Below are 18,659 nucleotides of genomic sequence, written 5' to 3' on the forward strand. Positions count from 1 at the left end.
GGGCTTCGAAAGCACAACCGCCGTACAGCTAGAGATAAACTCCAGAACCACGTCCCAAAAGGCCTGCAAGCTGGAGCTCGTAAACAAGCGGTGTGATAAGGTCCCGGCTATTTGATGACATTTGATACACAGCTGAGACGTCAATCGCCCCATTTTGTATCTCCGAACATCGTCACAAAAGGCGTGATGCAGAATCTTAAATTGTAGTTCCTGGAGGGTGTAGTCAGGAATTAGGGTGTGCATTGATTTAAAACACATAACAATATATCCTGGCATAACAAGTATTATGTGTAAAAGAGAGGTTAGAATAAACAATTTTTTGAAGGCCTAATATACCCAGATCTTGAGCATGAGCAATCTGAATGCTTTAGGAAATCATAGTTCACAGAAACTTACCGGTATGTAAATCCCATCTCCAGGGTACATAAAATGTCGAGGAGGCTCTGTCCCAGTATTGTGATGGACAGACTCTCTAATGTATATGATGGGTTCAAAACCTTGGCTCATGCAGATGGTGATGTAGGCCCTAATAGAAACAGTAAATGTTATAAGTCCATGTCTGCCTGGCAAGAAAGGACTTTGCTCAGCCTCCCCTCCCTGATCTTGGCCCTCTCCTATGTTCCCAATAATCTTTTACTGGGAGCAGTCACTCCACTTAATTATTTTTTTAAATTATTTATTTATTGAATTTTTCAAATATTATACAGAACAAAAGTTCAAGATTAGACATCATATATCAGGATTAACAATATAAAGAAACAATAAAATAAAAAAATACTATTTTTTCCCATGTCAATATTTATAGGAAATTGAGAGATCCTAAAAGTAATTAGAGCAGATATAATAGGAAAATACAATCAAGTATAAATTACATATTGCTTCTAAATTAACCAGTGCCTTTACTTTTATGCCATCCTTCTCCCTTGGAAATTACTTAGAGTGGGAGTCGAGATACACTCGCAATTGTTCTGGTTCTCTAAATATATATCGTGAATTCTGAAAGGTAATCAAACAATAGCATGGATATCTAAGCATATACTTAGCCTCTCTCGCCAGAACATCTTCCCTCATGGCTATAAATCTTTTCCTTTTAATCTGTGTGTTCTTGGTTATATCCGGAAAAATTTTTAATGGATATCCATAAATTTAAGATGTTGATTGCGAAAGAAAGATCTCAGGATTAAATCTCTATCTAACGAAGTAGCAAACTGGACAAAAAGAGTAGCTCTTTCTTCCACAATTAACTCGTGGGACTTTTCTAATATAGATGTCAAGTCAAACGAGAGATTTGCCTTCTCATCTTGTTCTTGATTTTTCCCCTTGTACTTGATTTTTCTGACGATCGTTGGCATTGCCTGTTCAGGGATTTTTAGCAAGTTCTGTAAATAACTCTTAAGTAATTCCTGATGAGAAAGTAACCTAAGCTTAGGGAAATTGAGTATTCTTGGATTATTTCTTCTTAGGTAATTTTCAAGATTTTCCATTTTTATCATCTGGATATTTTCAGATTTAATCAAGTTCCCTTGGATTTTTTCCAACTCTACCACCTTTTGTTCAACACCCATGATAGAAACTTCCATTTTTTTAGCTCTATTTTCTATGATCTGATGTTTTTCAATACTTTCTTTCACTATTAAAGTCAAACTTCGCTGGCGGCGAAAAGGTAAGACCCCTTATCACCTCCAGTAGCGCGCCCAATAGCGCCACCTTTCACGGTGGCGCTATTGGTTGCGAAAGCCAGCAGCGATAACACCGCGGTGGTGCGATCGCTGCCGGCTTTCACAGGCCCGCCCCCCGCTTCGCCCCCCATTACCGCAGGATTCAGAGAGGTGCACGAAGATAGAAAATCCAGCCCTAAGTCTTTTACTTGTGTATATTTTCTCCTGCTCAATATCTGGTGTAAGTGACCATTAATATCTTAAAAGTGAAAAATTGACTGGGTGGGGAGGGCTGGGTGAAAAGGGGGGGGGGATGTCTAGCTGAAAAGCCAGGAGGGTCTTCATGAGCAGCAGATGGACTGAGCAAACTCATAGACTAATTGGCAAAACTGGTTATTTCATGACCACGTGCATGTTAGAAAATCCTCTGACGTACGTGTGTAAAAGCCAACAATTCACCGGGGTAAATGCATCTAAATGATGCGAATAAAACCTATTCCCGTATTCCTTTAAAACCTGAAGTACAAATACGCAGATATATCATTTCCACATACTTACATCCCCAGATGAGTCTGAAAAGTGCTACTTGCTTTCAGACTTCTCAAGATACTTAGCTGCAAAAATTGGAACTTATCTGGATACGTGCCACTACTTTTCTAGATAAATCCAAACTTGTGTGGCTCATGGTTTTTGACATATACAAGCATATGTACTCTTATTTTACATCATGTGCATATCATATAATACAGTAGCAATTATCAGTGTGCTCAGAGATGTGTGTATAGTGCATGTGAGCACTTTTGAAAGTACTTTAAGTCTGTACCTGAGGCAGTGGAAGATAAAGTGACTTACCCAAGGTCACAAAGAGCCTGGGAGTTGGTGGTTTATAACATGCTGCGCTAACCACTAGGCTAGTCCTGCCCCTAACTGAAATGTCCCACCTCATTCTTAGTGAATAGATGACAAGTGGCTGCCATTGAGCATGTGCTCCCTTCAACTTGTGGTGTCACTCAGGGATCATGTTTGTCACCTACGATGTTCTGTCTATGCCTGAACTCACTTGGGAAGTTGATGCAGACTTATGGGATCAAGTATTTGTTAAATGCAGCTGACATCCAGCAATATGTGCCATTACATGCTGGCCAAATGGAGGTCTTGCAAAATTTTGAATTATGTCTCATGGCCATTAGAAGCTGGAAGTCTGAGAATCTGCTGAAGTCAAGTGCAGGAAAAATAGACGTGGTCCATATCTTTAAGCTAGGAATGTGTGTTTTAGATAGTGTGGTACTGCTGGATGGTAGGATAGTCTCCATAAGGAAAGAACCTGGGCATACTGTTTGATGAACCTCTCTGTATGAGGCTTCAGATTCACTCAGGTGTTAGGATCTGCTTTTAGACAGTTGAGACTTATTTTTCATATGCTCACGTATAAGCCTAGAATTTTATGCTCCAAAATATGCCTGAAAAGCTGAGTTTGGCTAATCAATCACGGCCAAATTTAGGACCACAATATGGTTGAACATATGAACTAGGTATTATAATAAAGAACATGCCAGCTTTGGTTTTAAATGAAATTTACCTTACTACAATAGGGCATCGAGATATTTGCAAAGTGAGTAAGCTACTTTCTGAAAGCTCTTAAAAGTAAGGCAAATGTATGCCTATATCATTAGGGTGATGTTAAGAGGCAAAGATACATAACAGGTAGGGATGTGAATCGTTTTAGGACGATTAAAATTATCGTCCGATAATTTTAATATCGTCTTAAACCGTTATGGAACATAATACAATAGAGATTCTAACGATTTATCGTTATAAATCGTTAGAATCGTGAGCCGGCACACTAAAACCCCCTAAAACCCACCCCCGACCCTTTAAATTAAATCCCCCACCCTCCCGAACCCCCCCCCCAAATGACTTAAATAACCTGCGGGTCCAGCGGCGGTCCGGAACAGCAGCGGTCCGGAACGGGCTCCTGCTCCTCAATCTTGTTGTCTTCAGCCGGCGCCATTTTCCAAAATGGCGGCGAAAAATGGCGGCGGCCATAGACGAACACGATTGGACGGCAGGAGGTCCTTCCGGACCCCCGCTGGACTTTTGGCAAGTCTCGTGGGGGTCAGGAGGCCCCCCACAAGCTGGCCAAAGTTCCTGGAGGTCCAGCGGGGGTCAGGGAGCGATTTCCCGCCGCGAATCATTTTCGTACGGAAAATGGCGCCGGCAGGAGATCGACTGCAGGAGGTTGTTCAGCGAGGCGCCGGAACCCTCGCTGAACGACCTCCTGCAGTCGATCTCCTGCCGGCGCCATTTTCCGTACGAAAACGATTCGCGGCGGGAAATCGCTCCCTGACCCCCGCTGGACCTCCAGGAACTTTTGGCCAGCTTGTGGGGGGCCTCCTGACCCCCACGAGACTTGCCAAAAGTCCAGCGGGGGTCCGGAAGGACCTCCTGCCGTCCAATCGTGTTCGTCTATGGCCGCCGCCATTTTTCGGCGCCATTTTGGAAAATGGCGCCGGCTGAAGACAACAAGATTGAGGAGCAGGAGCCCGTTCCGGACCGCTGCCGTTCCGGACCGCCGCTGGACCCGCAGGTTATTTAAGTCATTTGGGGGGGTTCGGGAGGGTGGGGGATTTAATTTAAAGGGTCGGGGGTGGGTTTTAGGGGGTTTTAATGTGCCGGTTTTTCGATTTTTCGATTTTTCACGATTTTTCACGATTTTTCACGATATTTTACCCCCCCAAACGGCAACAATACGATTCCCTCCCCCTCCCAGCCGAAATCGATCGTTAAGACGATCGAGGACACAATTCACATCCCTAATAACAGGTCTGTTTTTGACAGTTCGTTGCAAATACTAATGTAGGCTGTCAAGTTTTGGCCTATACGCGGGTTTTACATTTTCCCAGTTTAGAAGGTTGAAAAACAGTCAGCTTATACATGGATAGGTTTATGTTTGAGTATATATGGTATATTTAGATAGGGATGAGTTGATTAAGGTGGTATACGCATTAACTATATCAAGTTTAGATTATTACAATATTTTGCTAATTAGGGTGCTGAGAAAAACATCTATATGGTCTGCAGTTAATGCAGATTTCAGCAACCTAAATTGTGATAAATTGCAAATTCCTCTTCATCCAGTCAGACCAGGCCAGCCCAATGGGTTATGAACACCAACCAGCAGATGGAGACTGAGATCAACAGGTATATAAGGATGTCACTCCTTATATATCTCTGTACTGACACCAGCCTGCCAGTATTGTCTTTCTCCATCAGATGGTTTACAACTGTGGGACTGGCCTGACAGACTGAGTAGAAGAATTATTCAGTGCTCCTGAGGTAAAAGACAAGTATCTCCCTCCTTCTGAAGAAGAAAAAGATCAGATAAGGTAATTGGGGGCTCTAGAGGTGATAGCCATTCCTCACTTCCTCTATTGAGCACTTCAGGGCCAGGGAGTTTCCTGAGGGACTTGGTTCTTACTCACTCCTCTCCTCCGGCCCACGCTCCTCCCTCCTGGAATTTTCCTCCTTTGGACTTTCCTCTCTATCAGTGCCTTGTGTCTTTTATGCTCTGGCAATTGGTTTTAATAAAGTTACAAACAAAAGAGCCAGTTTCACATCAACTGCTCAGCAGCGGTTCACCACAGCAGCACGGGAACACAGATTTTACTTCGGGTGACAGTTTAGAGTATCTGCCAGAGAGAGGGGAACTGTTTCTTGAGAAACTTGTGCTGTGGCCATCTTTCTGAAAAAGGCATGAGGGAAACTAGATGGCACCAGCTGGGGAGCGTGAGAGAAAGACCACATTGTACTCCGCCTGTCATATGAGGAAAGTACTGGCTGGGGCTGCTCAGACTGTTTGCCGAGAGTGTTCACTGGCCCAAGGGAGCTAGTTCACCATGAATTTGTGGCAGCAGGCAGGGGGAGCCTCTGGCTGAGGTTCCAGTGTCTGCTTCCTGATTGCCCCAGTGACCATTTCACAGCCACAGGGCACCGAGATGGAGTTCAGGCCTCCCCTTCTCAGCCCTGAGAATAGTGGTGAGCATCTAGCCGGACTCAGGACTGTTATTCCTGCTATGTGTAGTGGACTTGGCTTCCTCTGCGTTGGACATCTGTTCTTCATTTTATTTAATTTATTAAAATTTATATACTGCCAATGCATAGCCTGAGGTGGTGAACATGCTGAACATACATAATAAAAACAAATAAATCCAAATAAAACTACAGACATCATACAGCTGCTTCAGCACAAACAACTCCTAAAAACTCCATAGCTTGGGGAACTCAGCTAATAAAGAATATGTCAAGCGAAACAGATGGGTTTTTAACTTCGCTTTAAATGTCTTCACACAGCTCATTACTTGCAATTGATAATGGAGAAAGTTCCACAGGACTGGAGTGGCTATCGAAAAAGCACAGGCTCTGAGCCTGATAAATTGTCGGAATTTCCAACATCTCTTTCTGTGAAGAGCGCAATGCCCATGTAGGATTATACATTTGCAAGAGGGCATTAACCCATGGACCAGAATCTGCTGTCAATAACTTATCCTCTAACACTGGGATTTTGTACAATATTCCTGATTGAATAGGGAGCCAGTGTAACTGGGCATTAATTTCTCGGGAAATTGTAAAGGGTGTACAGGCTTTTTTTTTCCAGGACCAGGATACAGCCTCAGGGGTTGTCTCTACCTTTCTTGTGCCCCCCTGCACCTGGCCTCCCTGTTGCCCCCCTACGCCTTCCCTTCTAGCACCCTTGTTTTCAGGCTTCCAGAGTAAGAAGAGGACTAAACAGCTGAGTGGCAGTTGAGAAATCCCCTCACTCTGGAAGGGGAAGACCATGCATCCATGCTGCAGTTCTTGCATAGGGATGAACTGACTTCCCTAATTTCGCAGTCCTTGTGCACCTTGCAGATTTCAAATGATAAGAAGGAGGAAGCTCCTCTTCCCAAGAAGGACCCATTTATGATCAGCTTGAGGAAGTCTGGCATTCCCCCCCCCCCCCCCCCGCACCAGGCAGTGCAGGATCTCATTGATTTGAAATGGGTGACTCCGGAAGCTAATTTCAAAGAGGGATGCTCTCTGGCCAAGTTGTATCTATTGCATCCCCAGATGAAGGATACGTTCCATTTTCCTAAGGTAGATGCCTTGTTGTACTCGATGACCAAGAGGACTACTCTTTAAATAGAAGGTGGGGCAATGCTTAAAGACATGCAGAACCAAAAGATAGAATCAATCCTTAAACAGGCCTTTGAGGCGATGAGCATGGCTCTTCATATAGCAGTATGTTGCTGTATTGTGGCAAGATCTGGGCTCCATCTAGAACAGGATATCCAGGAAGAGCTGGGAGAAGAGTATCTGCCACCGGAGTTGGGAGAAGCTTATTTGGCGAATGCTGGCTATGATTTGGTGCATGTCTCAGCTTAGGGGCGTGGCATCTGTTATAGCTGCTCAGCGTCTTCTGTGAATGGACATCTGATTAGCTGACTCTATCTCCAAGATTAACTTGACAAAGCTGCCCTTTATAGAGTGGCTTATGTTTGGGAAAGAGCTGGAAAAGATGGCAAAGGCATGGGGGTGACTCTAAAGTCTCGAGACTCCTGGAAAACAAGGCTAGGGCTCTACCTCAGGATTACTTTTCTCACAGTAGGTATTGAGATTCTCAAAGATTCAGGCAGAGCTGCAATTCTTTGGGACAAAGGAACAGAACTTTCTCCAGATTTCAGTCCTTTCAATCTAAGAAAAGGATGGGGCAGCAGATTCCTGCTCCTCCAGAATACCACAATGCACTTTGATACCAGAGATAGGTGGCCATCTGTCTGTGTCCTATCAGAGGTGGGCCCAAATTATGATGGATCAATGAGTCCTGGAGAGGAAAAGAAATGGTTTCGCTCTGGACTTTGTCCGTCCCATTTCCAATGCTTTTATGGTTTCTCCTTGTCACTCAGCTGTGAAAAGGGAGACATTAAAAGATACTCTGACGAGGCTCCTCAAATTGAAGGCCATGTATCTGGTTCTAAAAGAAAAGGAAGAACAAGTAAACTACTCCATTTACTTTGTGGTTCCAAAGAAGGAGGGCTGTCTTTTCGCCCTATTCTGGATTTGAAACGGGTCAAATGACTTCTTGCAGTTAGGTCACTTCAGGTTGGAAACCTTAAAGTCAGTAATGGTGGTTCAGAAAGGAGAGTTTCTGACCTCCTTAGATATACCAAAGGTTATCTTCACATTCCAACTCAACAATCATATAAATCAACATATAGTACTCATATTAAATAAATACAGCACCAAATACACGCATTCAATGAAAGAGGTAAAACCTGATTTGTATGTTGATTTATCATGGTTTAGTTGTGAATATTAAAGTAAATCAAGGAAATCGGGGTGTGTTTAGCCAGTCTGCTTTTTCTTCGTTGATCAATTTGTGAATTGTGCAAAGTGTTTTATATTGCACTCTTTGTTCTATCGGCAGCCAGTGTAAATCAGCCAATGTTTGAGTGATGTGTTCTCTTTTGCTTTTACCAGTAAGTATTCTGGCAGCCGAGTTTTGTAATATTTGTAGAGGTCTTATTGTTGAATATGGTAGTCCTAGAAATAGTGTATTACAGTTAGAGGTGTGAATCGTGTGATTGATCGTCTTAACGATCGATTTTGGGGGGGGGAGGGATTTCGGATCGTCGTGTTTTGTTTTGTTTTGAAATCGTAAATCGGGGGAGGGCGGGAGAACCGGCACACCAAAAAAACCCTAAAACCCACCCCGAACCTTTAAAACAAACCCCCACCCTCCCGAACCTCCCCAAAATGTTTTAAATTACCTGGGGTCCAGTGGGGGGGTCCCGACGCGATCCCGGCGCAATGTCCCGCTCTCTGGCCACGGCTGCTGTTAAGAGAAATGGCGCCGGTGGCCCTTTGCCCTTATCATGTGACAGGGCAAAGGTAGCGCCAGCGCCATTTTGTTTCCTGGCTCCCGACATCACCCGTGCGGGAGATCGCCCCTGGACCCCCGCTGGACCCCCAAGGACTTTTGGCCAGCTTGGGGGGGCCTCCTGACCCCCACAAGACTTGCCAAAAGTCCAGCGGGGGTCCGGGAGCGACCTCCTGCACGCGGGCCGTATGACATAGTGAGGGCAAAGGTAGTGCCTGCGCCATTTTGAAGATTGGCAATACGGCCCGCGTGCAGGAGGTCGCTCCCGGACCCCCGCTGGACATTTGGCAAGTCTTGTGGGGGTCAGGAGGCCCCCCCCAAGCTGGGGGGGGGGCCTCCTGACTTAATAGTCTCTATCCCCTCCGACTTAATAGTCTCTATCCCCAGAGGGCTTACAAAAACTTAGATTGTAAGCCCTCTGGGGATAGAGAAATACCTACAGTACTGAATGTAAACCGATGTGATATCCTGATTGAGATCGAATGTTGGTATATAAAAAAAAAATAATAATAATAATATCATGGCGATATTAAGTCGGAGGTCCTGAAGGGTAAAAAAAAGTAAAAAAAAAGAAGAAAAAAAATATTTGAAGTCAGCCCGCAGCTGTCGGGTCGAAAACCGGATGCTCAATTTTGCCAGCGTTCGGTTTCCAAGCCCTTGGTTGTCAGCGGGCTCGAGAACCGACGCTGGCAAAATTGTGCGTCAGCTGTCAAACTCGCTGACAGCCAGTAGTGTTTAGATAGTTAAGACTGTATTGCATTTCCAGATTAGAGCCATGGAGAGAGTTTAACTTATGCTGTATGGAGGATCTATTGTTATTAGGTTCTCTTAATGACAGAGGCAGGGCCAGTGTTTAAGAAGCTATGTTGGTTGGAGTTAGGTGTATTTTAAATTGGAATAAGTATTTAATTGATTTGTTAAAATATTTGAATGGAGCTTTTATATATTAGCTTATTTATTAAAATTTACAGTTTACAAAATTACACCACCACAAAACATCAAATATAAAATATAAAAAATTACACCACCACAAAACATCAAATATAAAATATAAAAACTACTACTGATTTTCATCTTCCCTCCAGTTTATCCCAGTCCCACAAACCCCCATGCAACACTTGGCCTTTATGTTCTCCAGGTGTTAGTAAATTACAATACGCAAGTCTGGGTCTATTTTGTTTTGTGGTCCGTTATTTATTGTCTATTTAATATTATTTTGGAATTATCTGTATGATTTTGTGTCTTGGATATTTTATTTGTATTTATAATGGTTTATTTTTTTTCTAGCTCAGTTAGGGCCTCATTTTCTAAAGTATCGCAGGCCTGCGATACTTTAGGGAATGAGGGGCGGGGGGCTGAAACGGGGGGCGGGCCTGCGCTAGCCGGCAGCGATCGCACCGTCGCGGTGCGATTGCTGCCGGTTTCGCACCTAATAGCGCCACTATAGGAGGTGTAGCTATTGGGCGTGAACTCGGATGTGAAAAGGGCCTTACCTTTTCGTCATCTGTGACATCTTCGCGGAGTCGGCCCCGGTGACACCCCGACTCCTCCTCTTCCGGGGCCGACTCCGCCCCCATTTTGGTATCACGTGGAATCCGGGTGGAAAATGAGGCCCTTAGAGCTCTGTGAGTGTAAGGTGAGGAAAAGATGTGAACAAATATGTAAATAACAAATAAATCAGATTGAGGTGGCATGGCCAGTAGAGCCCATCCTGCTTGTGCAGTGGCCGAAAGCTGTCTAAATCTACTGGCACTGTGCAAACATTTTAAAACAGTGGGCAGCTGTTCTAGTCTCATGATTACACAGGTTTTATTTATTTGGTATATATCCCGCCTATAAGCAGATTATATTCAGATGCTGTAGAATGCTTGTACATTATTGGCAGGCTTAGACCATCTTTGGCTGTGGTGCCCATGCAGAATGGGCTCCATGGACCATGTTTCAGTCTTCACTGGGGGCTTCCTCCTGCCCCAGACCAGGTACTGAGTTTGCAATCAGGAGGCAATAGACTTCGCAAAGTAAATACTCACACGCTGTCTTTGAGAAGACAGGAGGAGAGGCTATGTCAACCAGGATATTTTGCCATGCTATTGTGCATTCAATTTGTTTTGGCCCCAGAATGGCCTTCAGCCTTTCTTTCATGCCACTGAGCTGAATGGAGCATGGCCTCCTTCCTTCAGTCTTCATTTGAGCCAGTTTCTTTGCTACTGTCTCCAGGAGTAGTTGTTTGCACTCTGTAGTCTGTAGCTCTTCTAGTAATCCACAGTATGCCAGAATATCAAACAGCTGACACATGTGACTGTCTCCTTTCACAAATGGTCCTCTTCTACCCTGGATCTCTTGGTGGATTCTCCCCTGAGGAATATTGGGTAGAGCTCTAGGACCAAGTCAAAAAAAAGCTTATTCTGGGTCTGGGTCACAGTGACCCTGTTCTACTTGCTACCTGTGATGCCAAATCCACATCAAGTGCCTGAGGGAGCTCCCTCCCTTTCTTTCATCGTCTTCCTCTCCCCAGTCCTTTATCCTCCTCACTCTCTACACTCCCCTCTCCTTCTCCCCACCTCATCTTTCCTGTTTTTCTTCCTCCTTCTTTTGTCTCCTGATGTTCTTCCTGTCTTTCCTCCTCCTCCATCTTTTTCATCCCCTCCTCTTCTACCGCATGCTTCCATCCTGTAGTTCTTCTAACCTTCCTATCAGCACTATCAATGAGGGACTATGAAGACCTGGCTTTTATACTTCTCTTGAGGAAATGACAATTCCCATGATATGAACCTCTGTACATATGTACCTCTGTACATATGTTCCTGATTTATGGTTCCCAGTTACATTTAATTGAGTTTATGAAAGTTCTCTTTAATAGTTTTCCTGTATACTTGTGTTAATGTATTCTGCCCCTGAGGCGACTGTTTTAATGTATTTCCGCCCTGGAGGCGACTGTTCAGTTCCTTGTAAACCGGTGCGATATGTATTCTTTACAGGAACATCGGTATATAAAAATTAAAAACAAACAAACAAATAAATAAATAAATAAATAAATATTTCGGCTAGTTTAATTTGTTTTGCCATGTTCTTGACTTGATTTGCATTTTATGTATCTTTTAATGTAAGCCACTGAGGGCTTCAGTTTTGGTAGGATATAGATATGAATAAATAAATAAATATGTCTCATGTGGTCAAAATATTGCATGGGGTTTTATTGTATCTCTTGATCAAGAGCTATTGTGCTGTATCTATGATACTGCACATTAACACAGTAATAATGCTGCATGGTATTTTTGCATATCAGTAGCCTCATGCATAGCAGAATATCAGCCATATTTTTTCACTTGATAACTTGGTACGTCTCTGGTAACCTAGCAAAATTATTGCTCTTTAGTACATCAGCTCCTAAGTAGAGAAAACAATAGGATTCAAGTATCAAGAAAAATTCGTACTGTTTGTAGAACTGCACAGCTAAGAAAAATAATCTAAAATAGAACAAACCAGTACAGAGAAAATACATTTAATCTGGCTTATTATTTCCTTGACCCTCATTTTCATTCTACTCTCAGTCTCTAGACTAGATTTTCATACTATTTTAAGCCTGACTGATCATCATTATCCTCTTCCCTACTCTTGATTTATTACACACAAAAACCCCTGCATCAGTGATAGAAAGCTAAGTGCTGAAGTAGAGAAATGATTTATTATCGATCGCTTTTATTGAAGAATCTGAAACTTTTTCATGGGTTATGAAGGTCTTAAGGATGGATGTGTTATACACATGTGCTTATAACAGCTGCGTGACCTTAGAAGGTTCCAACCCGGCATTATGTTATGTCTAGATTTGTCATCTTTTACGGACAAGAACAAGTCAAATCAGGGTCATTGCACTCCTTTCTGATTCTGGTCTCTTTTCTCCTGCTATCAGTCCAAGTTCTCCTCCCCCCATAGCTGAGGAAAAGAGACAGAAGTAAGCTTTGGGGGGGTGGGGAGGGGGTAAGTATGAAAGCAGTGGAGAGAAGAGCAATCCAGCTTTTGTCATGCTGTACTTTTTGAATCCTGCTGCCATCATGTAATTCAATGGGGTAAATGGGCCAATCACAAGAACAGGTGGATTTCAGAAGTGTGCCTCTCCTTCTGCTGGATTTGAGGGTAAGGGGAAGAAAGAAAGATGGAGAAGGTAGAGAAATGTGAGGAATGGGAAAGGAAAGAGAAGGAAGATGGGAGGGATGGAGGCGGAAAGGAGGAAAAGACATATACTGCATGTGTGCTGGGCCTACATAGTGCAACACCAGTTAGGAATGAAGACGTGCTAGTTACCCTGCTAGAGACACCCCTCAGGAACTAATGGAAGGGAGGATACGCTGGAGCCTTGAGAAATGGAGACAGTGTCATAGACAGTGTACTGCACATTGTGCATTGTGGTTCAGTATTAAACTCTTACTCTGACCTGATCTGAACCATGCTATGACTATGACTAGGGCCATGGATTTCAGTTCAGCCAATTTCAAGGTAAGTGATAGTGTCAAGGAAGCCAAGAACTGAAGACAACAGGGGAGCTTTGGTCAGAAAGAAAAGGCTGCACTGAGAAGGCAACAAATCTCTATGTAAAGCCAATCACCAAAAGGAAAAAGAGAAAGGGACCAATATGGGTTTCTAAGAAGGTAGCAGAAATGATCCAAACAAAGGGATTACCATTCAAAGAATACAAAAAAAAAAAAAAAACATAGGCAAAGGAATGCTGACAGAATTATCAAAGTGGAAACAAACACGAAAACAACATGGAAGCAGACAGGGCAGTTAGATAAGCAAGGAGATAAACCTTTAGACAGTTAAGGGAAAGATGAGAAAAAAGCAAATGGGGGAATAGTTAAGATAATGGGAGAAAGCAGGATTTGCACAGAGGAGAACCTGCAGAGGGTGGAAGTCTCGGAGTATTTACACAAACGTTAGTGGATAAGGCCATGGGACCTAATGGTGTATACCTCGGCCTACCAAAAAGAAAGCTAACCACACCCTTCACACCTCTATCCTTAAAGAGAAAGGAGGTCCTGAGGGACTAGGAAAAAGCAGGTCTAGTCCCACTACACAAAAATGGGAACAAGAAAGAGGGGTGGCTCTTCCCAGGATATGTAATGGCTTCTCCAAATAAGCTGAAAAGTGTTCATTTATGCTTTGCTTCTGGGGGTTTTTGTGTTTTCCTATTTTGTCTAAATGTGTGAAAGTCAGTCAGAGTCTTTTGAAACACATTTACCTACTAGTAAAAATGCTTGTCTCTGAGGTAGGCGGAAGCATTTTGTCTCTCTGGGAGGTGCTAATTATTGGTGTATTTATTTGGGCATCTATATAAGGAGTTTGATTGTTTTCATAAAAGCTGGCCACCACAGCATCTCTTTTTTTCAAACACACTCTTACAGAGAGGATTTGGATGTCAGTGTAGCCCTACTGACAGGTTTAAAAGATTGTCCTGTAGTTCAAATAGAGCTAGTGTAGTTGGGAATATTCTATGTGAGTCCTGATAATGGCAAATTAATTATAGTATGGCATAAGATTTTCTTTTCGCTTGTTAACAATTTTAATTAGAAATGTTCATTGTATTAGACTATGGAAATTTATTTCCTGCTATTCTGTTTAATGTAAACCGGTATGATTTACATAGGATGTAAGAATATCGGTATATAAAAATTAAAAATAAATAAATAAATAAGATGGCGTCTGCTATAGATTGCATTCATTTTTACCTGCTGATCAAAGGAAAAGGCAGCTTATGAGATCACTATGCATGTGTGTATGTGTTTCCTCTTAACAACATTTGCGTTCGGTGTTCTAGCCACACCAAATTTTCAGGACATGAGGACTCTGCCAGGGGTGGGATCCCCCGCCCCTTCCCATGCTACTTATGTGTGTCCTGGAAAAGAGGCTCCTATAATTCTGGGTAGAACTTATTATTTCTAGGTCTATATGTACCCTGGTGTTTTTGCATATTTTAGAAAGAAAACTTAAAATTTCCATACCAAACATTTGCATGACTGTGATTTGGAAAAACAAAGTGTGGGTGTATATACACCTTAAAAAAAAAAAAAAAAAAGAGAGAAAAGTGTTTTTAGAAATCTGAACTGTGAGAAATTTCTGCTCCCAACTGCTTTGACTCCCTTCACAGCCACTAACTGAGAGAGAAACAGTAGCGTTTTCGCACAAGACAGTTAAAACAACAAATATTTCCCGGGTAATTAGTACTGAATGAACAGAGGTCAGAGGGCCCGAGGAAAAAACTCTCCAGCTGTCCAAGAGGTGACCACCAAAATCATTCCGTCTAGCACACTGAGGATGCAACAGCTTCTACCTGTAAAATGTTTATTGAAAACTACCTGAAAGGTATTAATGAGGCTCAAAAATCAAACCTTTTCTAATGGAAAGGAAACTGTAGAACTAGGAGCCATGATATAAAACTCGAAGGGGGGTTGCCTCAGGACCAACGTCAGGAAATAGTTCTTCACGAGAAGGGGCGGGGGATTCATGGAAGGCCTTCCCGGAAGAGGCAGCGAAGACAAGAACAGAAATGGAATTCAGAAGAGCATGGGATAATCCTAGAGGCTAAAAATGGGGAACACTTACTGTATGTTAACTTTAGGGGCAACATTTCTGCATGGAGGTAACCTGCACAGAGTGGTGGTAGTTACTACTCTTATCAGAAAACACGGAGCGGCAGTTATAATCCTAAGCAATTTGCGGGGCAGAATGGATGGACTGGTTGGGTCATTTACTATGTTACCATGTTACACTGATTTAAAAGCAGCATCTTAAACCCTCCCTCCCCCAAATGCATACATGCCTCTTGATTTATTTATTTTTTAAGTTTTGTAAATGGCAAACTGCATCTGCTATACACCATTGGCCCTGTGAAGAGAGACTTAAGGGCCTAGATATACATACCCTGGAAGAGAGGGTGGAGACGGGAGATATGCCTCGAAGGAATAAATAATCAAAAGAGGCACACATTTTATTTTTCGGTAGAAAGGAAGTTCTAAAACAAAGCATCATGATACGAGGCAGAAGAAGGGGTAGAATGAGTAGTAATGTGGGTGTTCCATGTAGCCATCAACCTTTAAGGGACGGCAAAAAGCATGGAATAAGCAGAGAGGATCCTTAGTTATAAAGAAGTAAAGCTAAGGACGGTGATCGAGTAAGGTCTGCAGTGTTACAGCAAGAATGAAAAATGCGCAGACCAGATCAGCCTCCTCCTGCTCTGTTTCTGTGTCAGCTTAGGAATGGAAACATTGCTGCATGCCTGGTTGATTTGTTCTTCAGTTCTTGGACAGCTTGAGCCTGGACTGCACTTTTTGGATTCTAACTATTTATTTCCCATCATATCTTAGAGGGCTTCCATACTAGGCTCTTGGTGAACAAAAAAAAAAAAAAGAAATCTTCCAAAAAAGCCCTGTCAAAATCACTATTGCTTGTAATGTGGACTCCTCAGCCAGACTGAGGCATTTTCACAATTTAGAATCAAGTAAATTCTCACAGTGCTCAGCCATAGGTGACAAACAGAGTATAATTTGTCTTATTGATTTAGGGAAAAGTGGAAGCAGAATTCCATTTGGTCACTGCAGAAGAGGCTGAGAAGAATCCAGTTGGCCGAGCCCGTAAAGAACCAGAACCTCTGGAGAAGCCGAAGTAAGTGACAATGCATCCATTAACACTGTATGCCATCAATACTGTAGTAAGTGTCTTCATATTTTATACATTGTATAAGCCATGAATCTGTAAGTCATTGGTAGGGGGGATGCAGCAGGAACACGCAGACAATCCATTAAAATCTCTACGACCATCACATGGAGGTCATGAATTTCTCATCAGGCTTTTACTGAGCCTTTTGATGTGCAGCAGGAGGATTTGCACTTTTTAATGAGGCAGTTCAGATCTGTTAAAACGCAATTATAATATTGCAGAATATGCTAATCCACAAACCCTTCTTTCAGCTTTTACCACCATAGATCTGTGAGCTGAATGATCCATTTTTTTTTCCAGCGCTGCCTAAGTCCATATATTGGCCAGCACTTTGCTGCAGCAGCTTGTTCGGCCTTGAAATATAACAAAATAAGCAAATAAATGTCAAAACTTTTCCATTAAATACACCTGAAAATCTGTACTGCAGTGAAATTGGGACCTTCTTCGTGGTTAACGTCTTCCTTATAAATGAGAAGAGAGTTGGCAGATGACAGTGTCGTACTTCTTGCTTGCTTATCGCCTACATCCGTGAACTAACATAGAGGGAACACAGGCATCTCCTCTTTTGATTTATTTTTCTTTCAGTGAACAGCCATGACTGATCTAATGTGACAAATGAACACAGTGTAGTGTAGAGAAACAGAAGCTATTATTCCAGCCGGAGCTTCACGCAATAGATACAATTAGGTTAGAACAGTTGAAGCTCTAGCTCTCTCTGCTCGGTTTAATGTGCTTCCCTGCAGTAGAATACAGGTTTCTCCCTATAGAAAACTTTCTGCAGAATTACAGGAATTGCAAAGCTATTTCGGGCTGGACCCCCCCCCCCCCCCCCCCCCCCCCACACACACACACACACACTTCCCTCCAGCAATGTCCAGTGGGGGCATGGACAATCCTTAGAACACCAGAACCTTTTAACTTGGCTCACAAATAACCTTCTTTTGTTTTTAAATTACTGTAAAACACGCAAACTGCCAGACATCAGAGCCCCTCCCATCTGCAAAACTCTCAGTTGTATGTTGTGCCCTGGGTTCAGAAATGTATTTTTATAGCAAAATTTAATAGCAAGCTGCCACCAACTACCAACATAATCATGTATGTTATGGAAAGTATCAAGAGCAAGCTGATGCTATATTTTTCATGGTGACATCAAGACCCTCACACACACACACACACACACACACACATACATGTACCCCAGACTGACTGGCATCTTACCAGTCAGCCTCCATCATTAACCTGGCACACCCTAGCGGTATTGCACATTTTGAACTGCACACAGGTTTGCAATTCAAAGTTCAATGCTTGTGTCAGTGCTTGGTTGCACCAAACTGACTCTGGAAGCTGAGGCCTTAGAAAGTAAGATGCTATTCTCAGTTGATCCGCAGGAGAGAGGTGACGTGGGGGTGGAGGGCATAAGGATTTTGCTGTTGCTGGCTTGGGGGTAGCACCTGATGTAATTGGGGAGGGATCAGGGGGTCTTCATGTTGTGTGGGTCCACAAGGGATAGGACAATTGCTAGGGTGAAGTTTGACTTTGCTGGGTCCTTTTGCTATCGGAGGGGTCCAGGGTAGGGGAAGATGGTTTATTTTAATGCTTAGCCTGCTGACCCTACTGTGATGTGTTGGCAAACCAGTAGTTATATTTCACTGGTGGTCAATTTATAGACAGAAAGGAAGTGGAACTGTGGAACAGGGGACAGAGAGGCAGAGTGGGGGGAATGGGGCCAAGGCCAGATGTGAACTCTCTTTTTATTATTATTATTATTATTATTATTATTAATAATAATAATATTTATTGGCTTCATTAATCACAATATTTTACAAATGTAAATCAAAGCGATGGACAAAAGAATAAAAAATTCTTAAAATAAGTATTAAAAAATCTCTCCTAAATACAAACACTCTCTCTCATACATAAATGTGAGCACACTCCTCATGCTTTTCCTGCTCCTTATTCCAGTAGTCCCTCATCCCCAGTCCACACCAGTGCTCAACATCCAGCCATTCTTTGCCCACCAGTGCTCAGTAAGGACAAAGGGGGTTGAACACTTTTGGGGGCTCCAGATGGAAGGTCACTGAGGTAAGGAGGAGGAGGTAGAGAGAATGGGGCCTCTATCCTGGTTCTCTATCCCAAGCCCCCCAACACCCCTGCCCCCATGATTTCTTTAGTTGTCCTCGGCACTTCCCAATGATCCTAGAGCCCCTAATTCTCAATCCCAATCCCTGATGGTTCTCGAGACCCACCCACACACACACACTCACCCTGATGCTCACTAATTCCCCTTTCCGGAAAAATATCCTCTACAGTAACTCTCCTCCTCATCCCCTTTGCCAGTAAGGGACAGGCCTCCTCTTTGAGCCAGAATCTGCCTT

At 43.0% G+C, this 18,659-nt stretch overlaps 1 protein-coding gene across 1 annotated transcript in view; it reads left to right on the forward strand.

Annotated features, from left to right (window-relative positions):
- Nucleotides 1-18,659, forward strand: part of FER1L6 (fer-1 like family member 6) — a 277,132-nt gene that overhangs the window by 254,512 nt on the left and 3,961 nt on the right. The window contains exon 40 of the mRNA XM_029591997.1: nt 16,130-16,230. Within this exon, the coding sequence (XP_029447857.1) occupies nt 16,130-16,230 (101 nt within the window). The remainder of the gene's footprint in view (nt 1-16,129; nt 16,231-18,659) is intronic.

The sequence above is a fragment of the Rhinatrema bivittatum genome, chromosome 2, assembly GCF_901001135.1.
Source record: "Rhinatrema bivittatum chromosome 2, aRhiBiv1.1, whole genome shotgun sequence".
Classification (NCBI taxonomy): domain Eukaryota; kingdom Metazoa; phylum Chordata; class Amphibia; order Gymnophiona; family Rhinatrematidae; genus Rhinatrema; species Rhinatrema bivittatum.